Source organism: Passer domesticus, chromosome 5, assembly GCF_036417665.1.
Source record: "Passer domesticus isolate bPasDom1 chromosome 5, bPasDom1.hap1, whole genome shotgun sequence".
Lineage (NCBI taxonomy): Eukaryota > Metazoa > Chordata > Aves > Passeriformes > Passeridae > Passer > Passer domesticus.
The window spans coordinates 31,538,305-31,558,343 of record NC_087478.1 but is presented as its reverse complement, the minus strand read 5'-3'; the positions used below and the strand labels follow the sequence as shown (position 1 = coordinate 31,558,343).

The window sequence follows — 20,039 nt, the reverse complement described above, 5'->3', positions numbered from 1 at the left end:
TATCTAAAAAAACCTGAAAACACCACAGAAAAATGCAGCTCCTTTTCTTTCCTGCTTCCCTTTCAAGTAATCAACTGAAATACATGAACACCTGTAAACTTAGGGAAAAAACCCACAACAATTTATATGCTTAAAATAAAGAAGTTATGAAATATTTTTATGCTCATTTATATGTGCTAATATTTTTTCCCAATCCTATTGCATTTTACCTCTGTAGACATAACTTAATTTTTAATTTTTAAAGTCTTGGTGTTTTCTAAATTGTAATGAACATTTCTAGCACTACTGACACAGCCCCTACAGATGGTTTTTTCTAGTAGGCACTTGAGCGAGAGAGACAGAGCCACTTGCAGTTTAACTTTATAGCAAGAGTAAGTAAAAGAAAGCCTTTTGGTTTTGATTGTAACCACTGGATTATGTTTCAATGACCCTGTAATTCCTGTGGGGTAGGCAGCTTGGTCTTACGTATGTATATAACATTTTAGCATAAAACTAATCAGATTTTCAACATGAAAAAAACCCCCTCAGCATTTATAGAATCTGATTCTTCCATGTCCTCACAGAGGGAGCCAGCTAAGTACCATGTGTCTGATCAATACAGCAGCAATGTGGCACCTCCCTTTCTCTCTCTCCACATTCAGCTGGCAGTGATGCATCCAGCTTATAATCAATGAATCAAGCACATTAAACCTTCAAAATACTCCAGACCCTTTAGTAGAAGGGCTTTTGTTATCCGCCACGTGTCTATCAGTGACTCTCATGAAGTTCAGTAAGCAAACTGAAAAATTTTCACCTATTCTCATATCTGGTGTAAATAATACTTTTTAAAAGGAATTGTCAGAGCACAAACACATGAATGTATGCACAGAAAGAGAGTGAGTGCATTTAATTTAAAGTCTGTAACCTACATTAGAAAAATGTGCTATTTCAACAGAAAGCCATATTAATGGAAAAAAATGGGTTAGAGCTTGCAGGTTGGAATAAAAATGAACAGTTTCTGTGCGTGATCCAGGCTTGTTAATCTTCAGCTTTGCAGCAGTATTTATCGAGCTTACAAATATTTTTGTGCTAACAATTATTTCTCTGTAAACACAGATGTCCGCTCCTTTTGGCACTGCATTAATTAAAAAGGTGTGATGAGGCAACTAGAATTAAACTGCTGGGTGATCTGGTGAACAAAAACCCATGTCTTGAGCAGCTAAATCTTTTAACAGAATTTTTTCCTGTTGACAGGTATTCTCTTCAGGGTTTGTCTTCCCCGGTGACACTGTCACAACACAACACAAGTAATACTATGACAGGAATGTAAAACTGGTATAACAACAGAGTGGTGGGGTATAGCCCGTGATGACTGAGGCACAAATGATGCATCATGCAATGCCACAGTCCTGCTCCTCCGTATCCTGCTGATGTTTTCATCTTTCCCAGGCATGGCTTTGAAGTAACTGCTTTGATGGCTGCTGAAAAGCTGTACTTCTTCTCCATGTCCACTCGTGCCTTTGTCCGTCAGTTTGGTCATGGGACCCTGAAGTTGGCCCCAGTACATTGAACTGGTGTGTCATCTACACTTTACTCGTGCTCTAAATGAGAGACAGGCAAACTCCCTCAGCTTCCACTCTTGCTTCATACCTCCAATGGAAGAAGTTCTTCTAAAGTACAGCTATATTGTCTTGGAAAAATAAGGTGTGACTTTTGAGTTTGTTCACACTGCTCAGAAGAGATGTGTTGTAGAAAGATGGTGGGTTTAGTTGTACAGAGCTGGTCAAGAGGAGCCCATGCACAGCCTGTCTTGTAGAACTGTTGGTACTCCCTGCTGCACAGGCATGGCTGTACACCCAGGCAGAAGACCAAGATTTCTCTCCTACTCTCAGTTTTCCCCATTTCTGTAATGTCTGCCCACCCAAATGTCCCTCCTCTCCAAACAGCTGCTCTGACAGACTCTGCCTGCCCCTCCTCACCTTGGCAAAGGGGAAGAGACAGACAATCTGTCACTGACAGCCTGCGTACGTGACAAAGCAGACGGGTACAGCCAGAGTGGAACTATTGTTTACTTTGCTCTGTGTGCAATGGGACCAGTGTAGCCAGGTTTCCTATACATACACCTTCCGGTTTCCCTTCCCTACAGCCATTGTCCCAGCTCCAAACAGTATCCCTTATGACATTATTTAAAAAAAAAAAATCATTTTCTGCTGTAGCTCTTTTCCTCCCCTCTCCTCTGCTCTGTCTTTTCCTCTTCCTTCCTCCACACATCCTCTGCAAGGGACAAGGGGAAGCTTTTGTTTCTACTGCTGCTAAGTGCACGTGTGCTGGTTGCTCTGTCTGGGTTGCCTGCTGGCCAGACAGGCAGAGAGCTCACACTGCTGCCCTTCTCTACATCGAGTGTCATTCTGAATCCTTCACCTCTCATGAGCTACCAATTCTCACAAAAATAGTAGTTATATAACAATATAACTTTGAGAATCCTTTTCTAGCTCTTAAATTTGCTTGAAACTTGGTAGAAGTTGCTGTGAGGGACATCTGAAGGATGGTCAAACTGTCACAGTTGAATACACATTTATGACCCGGATAAAAACAATTAATATAATAGAGTTGCATCAATTTTTTCATTGATACCTCTCATACCCAGAAGTATATGTGACTGATATTTACAAAAAAATTATTACTGTTCAAAAGTTTCACTGTGGGGGGTACACACATGTTTTTAAGTTGTTATAAATACTTTAGAGAGAGCAGCTTTTAATTAATATAAAAATAGAGCTTCAATGGCAAATATCCTCTAGCTGCAATATTTAAGGGCACACTTTTGACAAGTTTAGTTTTTGTAGACAAAAGAGTCACTAAAAATGTAACATTATGTCAGAAAATAATATGTGCTGACTGAAATAGTTTCTCTCTTGCCCTTCCTGTGACTGGGCAAATCAGGAGAGAACAAGGAAACAGCTGGTCAAACACACATGAATCAAGAGTGCAAAAGCACACAAATAGAGATTAAAGATCTGCTACAGAACACCAGGACTGAAATTTCCTTCTTTCAAATAAGACACAGTTAGGAAAGGAAGACGGTCTCCTGCCTGGAACACCTGTAGGACTTACCCCCATCAAAGGCACAGTAAAGTAACAAACTCACCATCTTCACTGGTGTGGGGCTCTGTACTGGCATCCTGGTCCCCCTCCTCCAAGGTACCATGCTCACTGTATGGGCTGTCACTGGAGGCAAGAGAGGAACCACATACATCAAAAATATGCCACTTGCATGAGATTATTTAAAAGTATTCTTATAATGCTACAAAGTTATGTGCAACTAGTGTGTTATGTGTGCTATGAATACATAACTAATGAAGAAGCCAATATGCATTTCCTTGAAACAAAATTCCAACATTAAGAAGCCCTCAGAACATTTGATTCCTTCATAAATATAAAGTGTGTGTTTGCTGCCAAGGGAGTGTCCTGGTTTTGGCTGGGATAATTTTCTTCCACGTAGCTGGTACAGTGATGTGTTTTGTATTTAGGAACAGAATAATATTGACAACACACTGATGTTTTAGTTGCTCCTGAGCAGTGTTCACACTGAACACCCCACCACACCTGCAAGTGGACTTGAAGGCACAAGAAGCTGGAAGGAGACACAGCGAGTACATCTGACCCCAAACAACCAAATGGATATTCCAGACCATGTGGTGTCATGCTCAGCATGTAAACTTGGGACAAAGCTGGTCAGGGGCTGCTGCTCAGGCACTGGCTGGGCACCCATCAGTGATTGGGTTTATTGTGCATCAACAACTGCATTGTGCTTCGCTTGTTTTGCATATTCTAATTATTGTTGTTATTTGCCCTTTCTTTTCTGCCCTATTAAACTGTCTTCATTTTAACACATGAATTATAATTTTTTTTTCCCAATTCTGTCCCCCATCTCACTGTGGGGAGAGTGAGTGAGAGCCTGTGTGGTATTTAGCTACCTGCCCTGTTAAAGCACAACAAAGAAAAGGAGCAGGCATCATAAGCTGAAATTTTGTAAGGTTGAAGAAACAGCCAAAGAAACAATTTCCTACCTGCCTATGTGCTCTGTACACCCGGAATTCTATCTCTGGCTGAACACAAAGCAGCTTCCTCCACCAAATGTTGTAGGAAACATCATCATAATTACCTTTGTTTCACTTTTTCATACTTAACACTTTACTGTGTAGACCTAAATGCTCTTCTCATTTATCTTCATACTTCTAACCAGCCTAATGACTTTGTTTAGGAGACAGAAGGATAATATTCTGACTTACCAATAGTCATCTCCAGCCATGCATTTTTCATACACTGGTCCATCAAGTTCTTTCACATCTGGAAAAATAGCCTCATGATGGATGATGATAGTTTTGATTATCTCGTTCACATGTGCCTGACAAGACACCTGGTCTTGTATGTCTGGAACAGGCATCAGGGTTGGCCCAAAACAAATGGCCAAGTTGTATGGATCCATCATGTTTTCATCACTGTACTGTGAAAGGCTGTTATAACAGAAAAATCAAGAAAAATTGACTTTTCCACTGTGACTAACCTTATTCTGAAAACTGTAGAAAACTTTTTAAAATCACAACTTAGGAGATTTCCTGTTGTCATTGACATCCTACATAAAGAAATGGGAAAAACCTCAGGAATTCTTCAACAGGTTACATACACCATGAAGTGAGTTTATACCACATATATATGTGTGTGTTCCCAGGCTACCATGTTGAATGTATGCCAACTTAATGGGCTAATATCACCTGCTGCTGCTTTTATCTCAGCAGTGCTCCAAGTGAACTGCATGTAAAGTGGGTATACATTTCTCATTGGACCTGGGTGCATCTTTCAACAGCTGGCTACACAGCTTAGGCACAAAGAATTCTCTTCTGCAGGCAACTAAGTTCCTGGATCTTGCCAGGACTCTTGTGACTTTTGGTTTCTGTTTTTACCATACAGACTAAAATTCCTAAGCACCTTGTCTTCTGCCCACAATCTCCCACAACAGTTTCATTATGGAAGTGTCCAAAGGAAAAGCCTTCATTGTTATTAATCAACTTTTGTCAGCTCTCCTTTCTTCCAGAAAATGCAATGCTACTAATTTTCAATTTTGAAGGAGAAGTTACTATCTATTCTCTTCCTTAAAAGCATTTTAACTGGAAAAGCTGGCTTTTGTATTGTTCTATGTGGGGCCAATCAAGTAGAATCTGAAGTGCTGGGATGCCCTATACCATGTTGTCCTGCACTCTGAAGCAGCATATGAATTCTGATGTCTGGTTGGGTTAAAATACAACACCATGTTCCCTCTAGAAAGGGAATTTTAGAGAGTGTTTTCCATGTTTAAACAATACATATGCATGAGGCAAACCTTCTACATCACTACATGACTATCCTCATAACTAGCTTTTAAACTTAATCATGTTCACCCCTTTCTTATGCCATGATTTACTATCCTGTCCCCTGTGTGTTAATTGGAGACATCTTGTTCTTCTGATTCAGAAGGTGGTTCAGACTTTATACATGCAACACTGTAAAAAAAGATTGTAACTATCATCATGAAATGTGAAGTTCTCCTGATGGCTGTTAATAAGCAGTGCTCCTCAGGGCTCAATAGCAAGGCAGGTACTGTTTAGCATCTCCATGAACGACCTACACAAGGGGATGGAAGGCATGCTCAGCCAACTTACAGGTGATGCCACACTGGGAAGGGAGCAGTAAATATGCCAAAGGTCAGACACAGGGCTACCATTTAGAAGGACCTTGAAAAGATGGAGGAATGGAGAAATGGGAATTCAATGAAATTCAACAAGGATGAATGCAAAGTCCTGCCCATGGGAAGTCATTCCACAGCATTTGTGGCTATACTAGGAAGAGAAAAGGCAGCAGGTTAAGGGAGTGAATTATTCCTTTTCCAACTGTGAAGTTGCACATGAGGTTCTGTGGCTAGTTTTGAGAGACTGACAAACTGGTACAAGCCCAGGAAAGGACTACTACGGAGATGGCTGGAAAGCTGAAGCAGATGAATTATAATCTAAAGCAGAGAGAACTGGATTTGTTCAGCCTTTAGAAGAGAAGGTTACTGGAGAATTTAGCTGCAATCTCCTACTATATGTACGATTATTAACAAGAGCAAGACAGACATAGGTGCAAAGAGATGAGAGGCAATAGACACAGCAAGGGATATTCCAATGAAAGCAGGAAAACAATTCTTTACTATAAGAGTGACCTAGTACTGGGACTGACTGCCTGGAGAGGCTGTGGAGCTGCTGCTGTTTGAGTTTCCTGACTGGCCAAAGCCTTGAGCAACTTGATCTAACTTTGGAGCTTTGTGTCAGAGGCTATGCCAGGTTAGGTCTGCCATGAGACCTGATGACATCATGCAGCCAAGCAGGCATAACTGCATATGCAAAATGCAGAATGGGATTTGCAGGAAGTCAAATATTCCTGTGGATGCACCAGGAGCAATTTGGAGGCAGTAAGGTATTTAATCTGCTTTCCAAACTGCATTCCTGTGGAGAGCACAGATGTAGCTAACATGATCACATAACGAGTACAACCCTATACAGCTCTGGTCGATCTGTATGTCTCTGCAGAGGAGTAGCTGTGATGTAAGCTTTAAAGACATTTACATGGTATAATTTTTGGGGGATGGATTCAGTTTCAAAGGAATGGTTATTTTCATAAAACTTTAGATCTCCGTCTCTCTCTTACATACTGCTTCAAAGTGGTTCAGAAATTGCTAGAAGAAAGGAAACAGGAACAGCTGTGACTACAGGCATGAACAAATAACCTGGCTGCAAAAGACCCTGTTTCTATAGGAACAGACAGGCTGCATGAAATAGGGAAGGTCACAAAGACAGAATGAATCAGCAAAGGGCAAATTTAGGAAAAAAGAGGAAAAAGGTGATATGAAAACAGATAGAACAGGAAACAGACAAACTGACAGTAGAAAGAGAAAAGTTAGAATCAGGGCAAAGTGCACATAAGCAAAATTTTCTGTGAAACCACTGGGGTCAGCAAAACCAGAGAGGGCCATGAAGGAAGAAGAAACACAGTTCAATTGCCCAACCTGTCTTTTATTTTATCTTACAGAAAGAAGTTTTTTTCTGGGATGATGAAGACATGAACACCACTTTCCCCTCTCACACAACCCTCCTTCCAGCCTGTGTTTTGTAATGTGAGAAACAAGCTTCTCTACATCAAAGCATACACAGGGGATGTGTGCTCTCTATGCTCATACTCCTGTTATCAGAAAACAGAAGCAGCAAGACAAAATCTCACCCTGACAGTGCCTAGCATCAAACAGGTAGCTTGTAGTGCCTGTGCTGCTTGAATATACAGGGGTTTTTTCCCATCAGGAGGAATCAGCTTGAGATAAGGAAAAAGAAATGCATTTTTAAATTGCATAAACTAGTTTTAATGTAGCTACAGTTTGTATTTGTTATTTTTCTTACCGGCTTATTTTCTTGCCAGCTTTAATGCTGTAGACTGCACTCCCCATTTCAGACAACACTTTAATCTGTCTTGTTCAATTCTGGACAAATGGAATTTTAATTTGAACGGAATCCAGCATTTTCATTCTATTTCCACTGCCAATTAGAAGATCATCTTTTGCGTTAAATGGAGCTCAAATGTGAATTCTACATAGAGTACGAGTAAACCCAAAGAACTCCAGCTCCCTTCTGCAAAGGAAGGCAGAGAAAGCTGCAGTCCCTGGGGTAAGTACTTACTGATTGAGGAAGGCGAAGAGGTATCTCATCACTATAAGGACCGACCTGGGCAAGGTGAGGACGAGTTTGCGGATGTGAAGAGCCCTCTCATAGAGATTGTCTATTCCTGCAAACAGAAGAAAGTATTTTATGTTCCCTTGTATATGATTGTCAAAAAGAGCATTCAGTCAATTTACTCAATTTACTTTGACTTTTTATCATCACATGCCTTTAATTCTGGCCTATTAGAAAAATGAGATCTAGAAGTTCTTCTCCCTCTCATTAAAACCACACAGCTTAAAAGTAACAATTTTTAAAGATACAAATCTGTCTAAGTCAAATGCTGGACACTTGCTGAGCTTGTCAGCTCACAAAACTGCAAAATCAGTACATAAATAACCTGAAGGAACCAAGGAAAGATGCTGGCCATTCCTTTCAAATACAGATACATTCTCTTTATTAGAATTTTCCTATCAGATATATAATCCAATCACCAAGCTTCTCTAGCAAATTTTCTTAATCAAATGTTCAGCTATAACTGGACTCTTAGTGGCAAAATAGGAGAAAGGCCTTTTTTTTTTTGGTATGGGGCCAAGAAACACAAAGATTGCATTTTTCTCAAATGATTTTATGGCAGTCCATGGAAATTCTTCTGAAGTGGGAAAAATCATCTGATAAAAGCATTAGTTCCTAATGTCTTGTAACAAGGATGCACTATCTTCTTTGCTGGTCAGAAAGACTATGTGGCTGCAAATTGGGCAATGATGGGATAAAAGCTTGAACTGTTTTTCAGAAAAAGCAGTATCTCAGTTTTTAACTCAGTGTGTTTTCTGAGTCCACAGTAAATGACACTGTGAGAACAACCTCAGATTTCAGTAATGCTTTTTATGAGAGCCAAGAAAGCATGTTGCAATTAACACCACCTAGGGAAAATCTTAGCAGACTAAGATGAGAAATCCTGTCCAGTGGCTCTAAAGTGGACATTCAGGAATTTGGAAATCAGAAACAGGAGCTGATTCCAATAGCTGAAAAGCAGATTGTATCACAAAATATGATATTTAGGAGCACACAATTAAAATAATTACTTATGTAAAAATGTGGTAAGTGTAAACAGAATTACTGGCGTGTATTACTTATGTTCTCTTTGGTATGGCTATTTCAGTATTTATTTGTAGATGCAAAATGTGTGTTGACTTACATTTCTTAGAAGAAAACTGGTATCTAGTAGTTGCTATTTTGGTATTAGAAACTAAGCATTAGAAGAGCATGTTGGCAGCAGGACTTTTGTTTGCCACCTAGAAGTGTTATAGTTCACTGAGAAATGCCAGTGCAGCAAAAGGGTGTGAGATCTGCTCCCACATCAGCACTCACAGGAGATTCCACTGGCTCAGCACCACTGGAGTGCTGGAACAAAAGATTCTGGGATGGGATCAAACTGGACCCCATCAGAGTTTCTGTAGAAGCACAACAGCCTACTACTGCTTGTGTGAAGGAAGTCCATTTGGTTTATGGTATCTACTGCAGAGGCAGAATAGCAAAACTCTGGCAGGAAGTAAAAATGTATTCCCCAGCAGAGACCCTGAAGGCTGGACAGTGTCCCTGCTGAGCTGCTGCAGAGCTGGTAGGAAAAAGGACTGCTGACAAGCTGTGTAATTTACAACCTAATGAGTCACTCTGAACCCAAACACTAGCTGGAAATCAGTTCAAGCCATCTGAAGTGGAGCATGGGACCTAAAATTTATTTTTATGTTTCTTGTAAACATGGACTGCATGAGTCAAGAAATATTTCTGATTCCTGGTTAAGAACTGGTGTCCATGGCAGGAACATGCCAAGTCTGGGAGCTGATTGCATAGTGAAGATCCAGAGAGCAACTACAGTTCTCCTTTCCCATTCCCATGCATCTTTCAACACTCCTGCTTCAGCAGCACTGTGTGCTGCATGTGGGAAGCTGGAGGGGAGTTTTGATGCAACACCAGGACTTGCCTTCTGCATTACAGCCTTTCCTGGCTAATGCCTTGTGCCAGAGTCCTGCCTCCTCCAGACAATTCTGGAGACTGGCCCTGGGCCAGGTTCAGTCATTGCTGAATTAAAATCAGACCTGAGAAATGCACTGGGCTGGGACACAAGGTGGGTTCAGCAGCCCCTTCTAGCAGAGTGTTGCCTGTATAGCTGCAATAGCTCTGTCTAAACTACTGAGCTAAACCAGGATGGGGCACACTGGCAGGCAATTACTACTCAGTAGTTACCACACTCTCTGGTGTGCTTGTGGTCCCTGCTGACTACAATTCTTCCAAGCAATTCCTAGACAAGTTGCATGAGTCAGGAACCAGTCCCAGCAGGCAGCACAGAGATGGTGGAGTAGGTACTGAGATTCTGGCTGTGTAGTGTGTTGAACTATTCCAGCTGTTCTACCAGGAGCATGATCAGTATTAAGTATTAGAAGTGACCTGCACTCCATACCAAAGCAGTTACAAGCCATACATGCTTAAAGGAGATGTGTGTGTTTCCAGTACTTTCCTGGTAACACTGGACTCAGTTTCCATGGAAGTCCTTTACTGAAAATACAAACTACTGTCAAGTAGTAAGTTTATGTGCTTTCCTCATTATTTCAAGAGGCTTTTATTTCCCAGCACTGATTTGGTTTTAAGGAGCTAGGTAATGATGCAATGTATTTGCATCCTGCTTTTAAATGTGGAGCTGAATTTCCTCATTGCTTGAGTGTATGCAGCACATGAGTGTTTGGGTACTTAGGAAAGACGGAATGAATACAGAACAATCTTTTTACATGCAGGCAGAAAGAATTTGCAGCTCTGCTCCTTCCCAGGAAGAGGAAAGCTAAAACATTGCTTTGCCTCCAATGGCTTTGCTAAAGAGAGCCTCAGGGCAGAAGGGCCATCCAACCTATAACCTGGTTGCTGCAAGGAAATACTGGCAAGCTCAGTGCTGGAGAGAGCTGGACACGCCTCCCCTCTCACAGTACTTCTGCTGGAGACACTCTTTTCATTAGTCTGATTTTTTTTACCTGAGTGCCTAACTAGATATTACCCATATCTCAGCTAAGGAAACAGAAGTGCCTGCTATTACATGATTTGTCCTAGTAAGGCAATTTAATTGCTGAGCTGAAAGAGAAATCAAGGGATTTGAAAACTGGTTCATTACTCTAATGATATGATGAGACTCATATTCCCAAAGACAAGCAAGAGGACAAGCCTCTGGCAAGGCCAAACACACTGAGAATTAATGTATTTTTTCTGACTGTGGAGAGAGACAGGGAAGAGAGATCTCTATGAAGGACACAGGAATATCAACTACAAATCAAGACTAATGTCAAGTAAATATCACATAGTGAAATGGTTATTATTTTCTATATTATTTTCCCAATTCTCAGAGCAAAGCAAAACTTTTGGATCTCTGGTCTGACACATCTGCCTTCCAGACCCATCACTGCCATGGGGGTCAAACCCACAAGCAGGAGAGTTTCTTGTCAGCAAAATGAGAAGCTGTTTGTTTGTGGGAACACTGTGCTTCTGTCAAAGCTTGTAGGGTGAAACAAGAGCAGGGGAAGTAACGCTGTTGAGTCAGGGATAGAATGAGAGACTCCAGTCATCAGAAGGCGAAATAGAACCGTTTATTAGAAAAAGGTGTGACTTTTAGTCTGACTGGCTAAGCTGAGACCTGATCGGTCTCAAAGTGAAAACCTCTCACACTATTGGTGAACTATGAATAGCACACTCTGGAGAACTGTATCTATAAACAATGGTTACAGAAAGAGAGATAATAATTGCTTGAATTCTTCTCTCTAAGTTTCCTACAGCTTCTCACAGTTCCTAGGAAAATCCTGGGAGAACTATGTCTCTCTCTGTTCAGAGAATATGTGGTTATCAGAGGGAAGGAGCTAGCTTCTGGAGTTTCATGACTATAGCATTTTGTGGAAGAGCCAGGCACCTGAGCCCAGAACTACTAATGTATTTTCATCAGACAAGAGTGGAACAAAGTATCCTAGTAATATAAGGAATTTGATTTTCTGTCTATCCATAACATTATCTAGGCATCTAAGTTTCTGAGGTGTTTTGGATCTAAGAAGCCTCCACCAGTTACTACAAAAAATGAAAAACTGAGAGCTCAGAGGTCATTTAAGTCTACAGTCTTAGCCTCTGACTTCACTTTAATCCCCTCTGAGAGATTTCTGTTCAACATGTTCATATTTTCCCCCAAAAAGGCAGATCACAATCTCCACAAGAAAATCTGTTGAGGTGCAATCCTGCATTGCTCTTGGAAAAGACTTTATCTCCTGATCTCACAGGGACTTACTCTTCAAACGTTCCATGTCTGAATGAATGAATCCAGATGAAATTAATGTCATTGCATATATTTATCAGCTAGCTGCCTCCCTGTCAGCCACACACTAAGGACTGGTTCTCAATCACATGAGATAGACATAAATCCTAGGCACTCAAGCCTTGAAAAATGTGATCTTCAGTCTCCAAGAACACTGGAACCTCTTCTGTAGAGGCACTGTCACCTTTACTCACTTTAGAGACACACAGAAACAATGAATTTCTACTTTTCTCTTTCCTGAGAAATAACAGTTTTAACCACCTAGTCACTCATGATGAGGTTTTTGAAAGGTAACTAAAGTGAAACAGATCAGAAGTGAACAATCTACCACAGAAGAGTAAAGGAAAGCTGAGAGGGGAGAAAACACTGTTACTAACGGAAGCCCCCAAACACAAATAAATAAAAACTAAATTAGAAATGAAAATATTAATCCCAAATAACATTAAGAAAAAGTAAATTAAGTTTTAATTAAACAATAATCCTGAGGTGGTGGAGCATGTAAAAGGCAATATATGCAAATATATCGATACAGCGATGCACGAGAGCAATTACTGGTGGTTTCAAAGTATTTTGGGCCAACAGGACAGCTGCATACTACTCTATTTTTTTAATTTAAAGAAGCACAGGAAGCACTGTACTTGGTCGTACACACGGCCTCTCTTGCACTGGAGGCAATTCATGGTTATCCAACTGAGAAGGTTCAGCCTGAAAGCAGGCAGAGCTCAGAAACATCTGGAAACATCTGAAACATCAGTTCTGGACTGTGAATGTTCAACCAGCCTCTCTTAACAGCCAGCCTCCATGGGCCAATCTCAGTATGAACAACAGAACTGCAAACATTTGGCAAAGGGAAGATATTGTTGATCAAAACATATGGAAGGAGAAACCTGGTGTCAGCAACTAATGAATTGTGTTACAATTAACATCCAGTGCTGTGCAAGGTAAGCATATTTCACAAGCAATGGTAGCACAAAGCAGGAAGCAAACAATTGTAATGTAAGTCTCTCTACTTTAGGACCACAGCTTTGAAGGATAAAATCCAATGTAGTATCTCTTTGTGGGGGTTACTTGCTATTTCCACTTCGTGTGGTGCCTGCTAGTAACACTGTGAATGCCTAATGCATATTTTACACACCCTGTGAATGCCAAATGGGACTGAGTTACACTTGCAGATGTAATTTTTATGGTCAATTTGCAGCTGACAAGTTATCTACATGAATATGTATTAGTGCTGAAGTTAAAAATTTGTGCCTCTTTTCATTCTGGTCGATGAGTCCAATCCAGCTCAAAGGTGGATATACATTAATTCAGCAATGCCACTTACAGCTGTTTCAGATCTATTTAAGAAGGCATTACAGCAGGACAAACCAAACAGACTCCACCATCACTTAGGGAAGAAAACACTTCCTATTTTGTTGAAACTTTTTCATGGAGAGTTGATGATTCAGAGTAGTTTTTTACTCTTTAAGTAATGGGCAATAGTCTGGAAAAGAAGTAAAATAATTTTCTTTCATAACATTTATGTCATTAGGTAAACAGGCGCTTCTGGTGGCAAGGGACTAAAATCAAAAAAATCAGAAGAAAAAAAGATGTAAGTTTTCATTCATCTTGCCCTTTCTGTCTATGAAATTTAAGGCAAGGGAGATGAAACCATGAAGAACTGCAATGCTCTGTGCAGATGTTACGCAGTCTGAATAGCTGAAGTGTGTCTGCTGCTGCAGGGCACAGCTATCTAGGTAAATGGGGACTTCAGTAAGCCATGTGTGCAAGAGCTCACACCAGGGCAGAAACTGCAGTCCCCCAGCAGTGAAGTGAATTACAGCCAGCCCCACTGAGCTCAGCTTCTGCACCTTCTGCCTCCAGGTAGCTCCTGTTACAAATACTTGTCTTTGGCCCAATCTGTTCCTACAAAGGGGCAGAAAGAAGTGCACTGGGACACTCCACCTTCCCACCCAAACCTTGGATTGTCCTTTGGATAACAGAATGCTGCTGGGACCAAGAGTAGCCACTCCTTAAGATGAGAAGAAACCATTATGGCCCATAATCAGATGGATTCTTTATGTTCTGTTCTACCTTTCATGCTTGCTCTGGCCCAGCGCATACAACTTGGCCCAAATTTTATCTAAATTAGATCATAAACCCAAACAGAATAACATTGTTCTCATGAGTGCAATTGATACAAATTGCCATAAAAATCACAGTAATTTCACATTGTTTCCACTGTATTTATAAAATGGAAAGCATTAACTCACAATGCTCTATTTCATTTGGAAATATATGCATAAATGTAAAGGAATTTCTCAGTGGCTGTACTGAGGAAAGGTTCATTTTGCAGCTGTAGCCTCAATTATGCCTGACATCCATAACTAAGTACTTCAGTTTCAAGGGTTTTTTCACTGGCAACATTACATTTCCATATAAAATGTGTGACATTCTGCCCTTTTACGGTTTTATGTGAACATTAACTTTACAAATTTCCTTTCTCTCTCTACCCTTCTATAACAATTTCTGCCAACAATTAAGAAGCCACATGACATTTGTCTTGAAAAACTATTTGAAAAGAATGTTTATTCCTTTCCTGACTGTTTTTCAGATCATGAATGCAATATGAATTAAGAGTATCTAAAAATGCATAATTAAAACATGTGAAAGTTTTGTGGATTTTATGTATCAACTGTGATCTCAAGAAGTTACATTAACCTAAGTTCCCAGAGAAAAAGGGAGTCTGGCCTTGCTCCCATTAGCAGGAAGACCAAGATACATAATATGTGAGGCCACATAAGCACAGAAAAAAACCTAATACAACTATGACTGATTCAAAGTCTGAAACGAAGGAGAAATCTTGCCTAGACAGTTTTCCTTTTTGCAAGATATCCAGTGTTGAGGTTAAAATATAGCAATAGAAATGGTGTTTTAGACCCACAGTTTATGACAGTATGTACAATGTAGGTGCTACACAGAGTATTTCAAAATGCTGGGGGTTTTTTTTGTTTGTTTTTGGTTTTGTTTTTTCCCAACAAAGCATTCTGATTCCTTAGAAGTGGCGCACCATTCAACAAAGCACATAGAATAGTACACAGCTGTAAAAATACTCCACCTCAGGCTTCTCAGTTAACCAGAGGATGCAGCCACACAGCCCCTTGTTCTCAGCATATGGCTCTGGGGCTGGGTCTGGGTTCAAGGCACAAGAGCTGTTCTTGTCCTCATACTTCATTCAAACTCCCCCACTGTGTCAACACAAAACAAACTAACCCCGGTGTGCTCACAGAGAAAGCCCCCTTTGTCTCACCTTGGTCTACTCCCTGTGCTGAAGGCATTGATATGCCATTTCAGCGTGCCCCTAATGATAATCTCGTGAAAATCAAACCAAACAACAAAATCATCCCCCATGCTTCTCCCAAAACCTGTAAGAAAACAGATCTCAGACTCTTACAGCATATTATTATCCTGCTTCCTTGTACAACAGCAATAGCAGAAGTCAAAGCTAGCAAAACTACTCAGTCATTACACCTTGTTTTGACAAACTGTCATAGAGATGACAATCCAGATTTATGACATCCTCAGAGAACACTCAGTCTAAACCAGGATCAGATGGCAACACCTCTTTCTCAGCAAACATTTTTAAATGTTGTTGTGAAAACCAGTGACTTTGTTCCAGGCTATTGTTGTCACTGATTTCAGTTCTGCTGGACGATACTATTATTGAAATAAAAGGTTGTCAACTCTTTTGCAAGAAAATAATTAATTGCCTACTAGGAGCATGCAATAGTTGGACATTCTCTATGGAAAACAAGATCTAGCATGAGGGATCTAGTATTCACAGCCATTTTTCTTGAAGTTCTTAACAACAAAAGAAATACTTTTTTCAGGGTCACTGAACTGGAACTCTCTCAGACAGTGATGCTTTGGAAGGTTGGTGAATCTCTCCTGCCTGTGCAGGTGCCACACAGATCTATCTGCTCAGTCCATTGAACTTCTACCCCTCTTTCCAAATACCCCATTCCTTCTTCAGCACCTTCAATGGTGAATGAGAACTCTGAAATCATCCAGGTTCCTCTTCTTGGAACACATTTATAAGGCTGTCCTGGGCAAGTATCTTTGCATTTTCTGAGTATTCACTTGTATAATTTCTGTAAACTGAACACTCATTCAAGGTATTTTAAAATTTAGTTTACAATTGTATTTAAATCTCTTCAACACAGCAGACTGTGGTAACATCTTCATGTGTAAGAACCACCATTTATATTTCTCTTAATGCTTAGTCAAAATAATGAAGACATAAAAACAATCAAATGGCCAGAATCTGACAGGAGAAACTTTGAGAAAAAAACCTAGTACAAATGTTTAATGATGAAAGTGATTATTCATTTGAACAGCTTAGCCAAGAATGTGGTAGATTTTCTATCAATCAAAGCCACTATATCAACACATTTTTCCAGCAGATACACTTTAGTTCACTCAGAAGTTATGGAAACTAGCACAGGATTATTAGGCAAAGTTCTATCATCCCTGTCATGCAGAAAATCACTCAGCCAAAATGATCCTTTTTTACATTTCCATTTCTATGACTTGCAGATATTTTCTGGGCTGTGCCACCACAGTCAGTTAAAGCTGAACTGAAGCAGAACCAGGATTATGCTTCCTAAAAAGACCCTGTCCCCCTCAGCATCAGGGATCAGACTGCTAAACTGTGGTTTTCAGGTCTTTAGGACTCCTCAGTGCCACCAAGTCTGTAAGCAGCAACAGCTGCACAAAACCCTGCAAAAACAATGAAACACAAACTACTGCACATAGACATGATCACAGTGATGCACGTATCTAACCTCCCAGGAGGAGTTACCACAATCCTCCCTGTGTGGGAAGCAAACCACACACACTGTGTCCCCCAAGTAGGGAGCCAAAAACCACACCTTACTGCCAGCCTGGAACACCGTGCACCCATCAACTGGTGGCCATGCTTGCTGAGCTGACATCTCTGCCAAAATAACAGTTTGGAGAGCCTGACCTAATTAATATCCCAAAGGACTGGCTCTCATTACCTGGGGAACTGCCTCTTTCTCCATTTCATTGAAAGAGGCAACTTATAAAGGAAATTCTTTCTCAAAGCTGACAACTTTCCAAATTACTACAACCTCTCCATGTCTGGTCACGAGCACCAGCAGGGCACAGATCATGCGATGCTCCTCCAAGGCATCCCACTGCAACTCGTGGGTGGGAAGGCAGACCAGGCCCTCCTGCAGACAACACTCAGCTGTTCCCCTCCACCCCTGGACCCAAGAGATTTCTGGATTAGATTGGTGGTTTTCAGCAGAACACAATAAAGATCCAGAATCACACAGTGTTGAGCAGTTAGTTACTTATTCACCAGTGCTGACCCCAAGCTGTGGGGCATGAAAACCTTGGAAAGTAACACAATCTGTTTGCATGTTCACAACTTCATTCACTTCTGTCTGCCTCAGTGCACAGAGGAAAATCATAATGTGTTTAAATTTAACTATCCCTTGTATACCAAAAGATATTCTTCCTGCTCTGTTAAACAAAGAATTGTACTGTACATTAATCCCAATGGAAAAAGGGAACAACCCCAGCTGTGAGTATGACTAACAACTGAGCCAGACTGCTACACACAGCAAACAATCTCACGAAAATCTGTGAAGTTAGCTGTTTTTTGAGGCTGCTACTGTGTATCTGAAAGTAAAATTCTATTGAGAAAAAACAGAAAATTATACTTACTGATACAAGAAATAAGATCATTAAATCTTTCCTTAGGAAAGACAGGATTTTCCAGCCCTCGGAAATAGAGCTTCAGTACTCCAGCAACTGAGTTAATGTCATGGTTACTTTGGTCATCTGCCAAAGGATTTTCACCTTAAAAAGTAAATAAAGTGAATGAAACACACATGCAGGAGCATTCTTGCATGGAACATTTTTATGAGTGAGTGACATTTTGGGTGTTTTTTGTTTTTAGTATGTGGGAGGTGGCAATGCAAGCATTCAAGTAAGATAATAAACACTGATTTAGAAATCCCAGGCTATGATTAAACTAAAAAAAGGCAGCCTAAATAAAGCTTCCTTAAAATTACATAACCTAGTGATCTCTTAGGTCCTGAACTTCTAGCTAGGTATTTATGGACATGTTGTGATTTACACTTAGCAAAACAAAAAAGTTTAATTGAATAGAGTTTTGCAGACTTTTCTTTGGAGCCCTATATAAAACAAATGGAGTTAGACCACTCATTGAATTGAATATGTGTCTTCATTCCAAGAAGTTAAAATATCAGGAATATGTGCAACCACTTTGTTGAAAATCTAACTGAAACCTCAGCCATGACTGCACCGTTTTATTTATGTCATTTTAGATTACATAAATAATCTTTATTTTGAAACACTTTAAAATGTATGGAGCTTCAAAGATAACACTACCTAGGAGGAGGAGTTAAGAATAAGCAGATTTAAAAGCTGCAGAATGGAGGGATGTGGCTTCACTTAGCAAGTGAAAACAGCTGCTTTATGTATCTTGTCAAAGAAAAGATCAGGTTTAACAAGATATATATAACTAATACTAGGGGGCAAATTACTGTGCATATTTTTTATGCTTTTAGTCACAAGACTTATTGGTTCAAGGTTTTTGTCATTTGCAGATGATCTGCAGAAATTTTATTTTTCCCTAGAAATTAAAACAACCCAGCTTTTAATGCTTTAGAAAAAAGGAATGTAGTATTTTAAAAAAGATTGTAACAAGTATTGCTTTAACACGGAGGATGGCTGGATCCTGGTTTCCCTAGCAGAGCAATCAAAGGCTGGGTGTTGCAAGCCACTGATATTAAAAAAGCTGGCTGTACTTCCTGGCATTTTTCAGGTAATTCCTCCTCTGGGGGCTGAAGTTTCCTTTGGGAATGAAAAATGGAATGACCCTTTTTTTTACTCCCTATTTTCCTGGATCATGATGCAACTTTGGCAGAGGGGCCAGAAAGTTGAGCACTTGTATTCCAGGAGATCAAGCAAGAGGACTTTCAAATTTTATTAAGTAGTTTCTTGAGTCAAATTAAGGTCAATACCTTTATTTTCTGCGGATCTTTAGAATAAAATACACAAAAACTATCATTTGCAGTTTACCGTTAACAAAAAAACTAACGTTCACAGTTGATTGAAGAGTCATATGCCTTATGTAAAGAAAATGAGAAAAACCCTCAAGCTTCTAGGACATAATGGAGGGAAAACATGCACATGTCATCATTATACTTCATGTTTAAGCATGTGATGGTGGAAAGTTTTAGGTGAAGTACACACAGAAAATGATTAGAATTTAAAAGATTTTTAACTGTCAGATAGTAAAGTGCTCAGATAAATGAAAATCCAATTACCTCTCTCAAATGAATTTTTAATATCATTGACTTCCACCTGGGAACCAGACACTCTAAAAATCCCCTGATGCTGAAGACCTGCAGAAAAGATGGAAGACAGTGCCGAAAAAGTAATTTCTTTTTTAAGATACTCAAAAACTGTATTTTAAAAACAATGGTGTGCTGCTAAATGAGTAATGTAAAAGATACACAAAAAAAGTCAGAACAATAATAAAATTACATCTTTTTTTCAGAGCTTACCATATAAATTTATAAATCTGATACAGCTTTCCACAATAAGAGGAATGACTTGCCCTGAATCCTGCAAAAACAAGAGCAGAATGAGTGAGCTGCAGATCAGAAAGAGGAGACCTCCCTGCTATGGCCTCAATGTGAAAATGCACTTTCTTGGAAAATCTAGATGGACATACAGTGCTGGCAAAAAAACCACCCAAGATAAAAATACCACTTTAAACAGAGGTCTCTTCCCATTTAGGGAGGGAGGAAAAGGAACAGGTAAAGAAAAGGATTATGGTTCTTAAAATAATTTATTCAGGAAATTCATTTCTCTACCTCTGTCGCCGTATCTGGCTAACACTGTATGTGACATCTAAGCTCATGCATGCATTTTAGATTTTTGAAGCAAAATGAGTTAAA

At 39.9% G+C, this 20,039-nt stretch overlaps 1 protein-coding gene across 3 annotated transcripts in view; it reads right to left on the bottom strand.

The window, feature by feature from the left end:
* SRGAP1 (SLIT-ROBO Rho GTPase activating protein 1) overlaps nt 1-20,039 on the bottom strand; it is a 138,535-nt gene that overhangs the window by 10,812 nt on the left and 107,684 nt on the right. For 2 of the 3 annotated variants that reach the window (XM_064419370.1, XM_064419371.1), the window contains exons 13-18: nt 19,644-19,704; nt 19,404-19,481; nt 17,773-17,907; nt 7,722-7,827; nt 4,272-4,496; nt 3,128-3,207 (exon numbers count right to left, since the gene is read on the bottom strand). In XM_064419370.1, coding sequence (XP_064275440.1) covers nt 3,128-3,207; nt 4,272-4,496; nt 7,722-7,827; nt 17,773-17,907; nt 19,404-19,481; nt 19,644-19,704 — 685 coding nt within the window. Of the gene's footprint in view, nt 1-3,127; nt 3,208-4,271; nt 4,497-7,721; nt 7,828-17,772; nt 17,908-19,403; nt 19,482-19,643; nt 19,705-20,039 lie in introns of those variants that run through there. The other variant, XR_010362067.1, reaches the window with a different exon arrangement.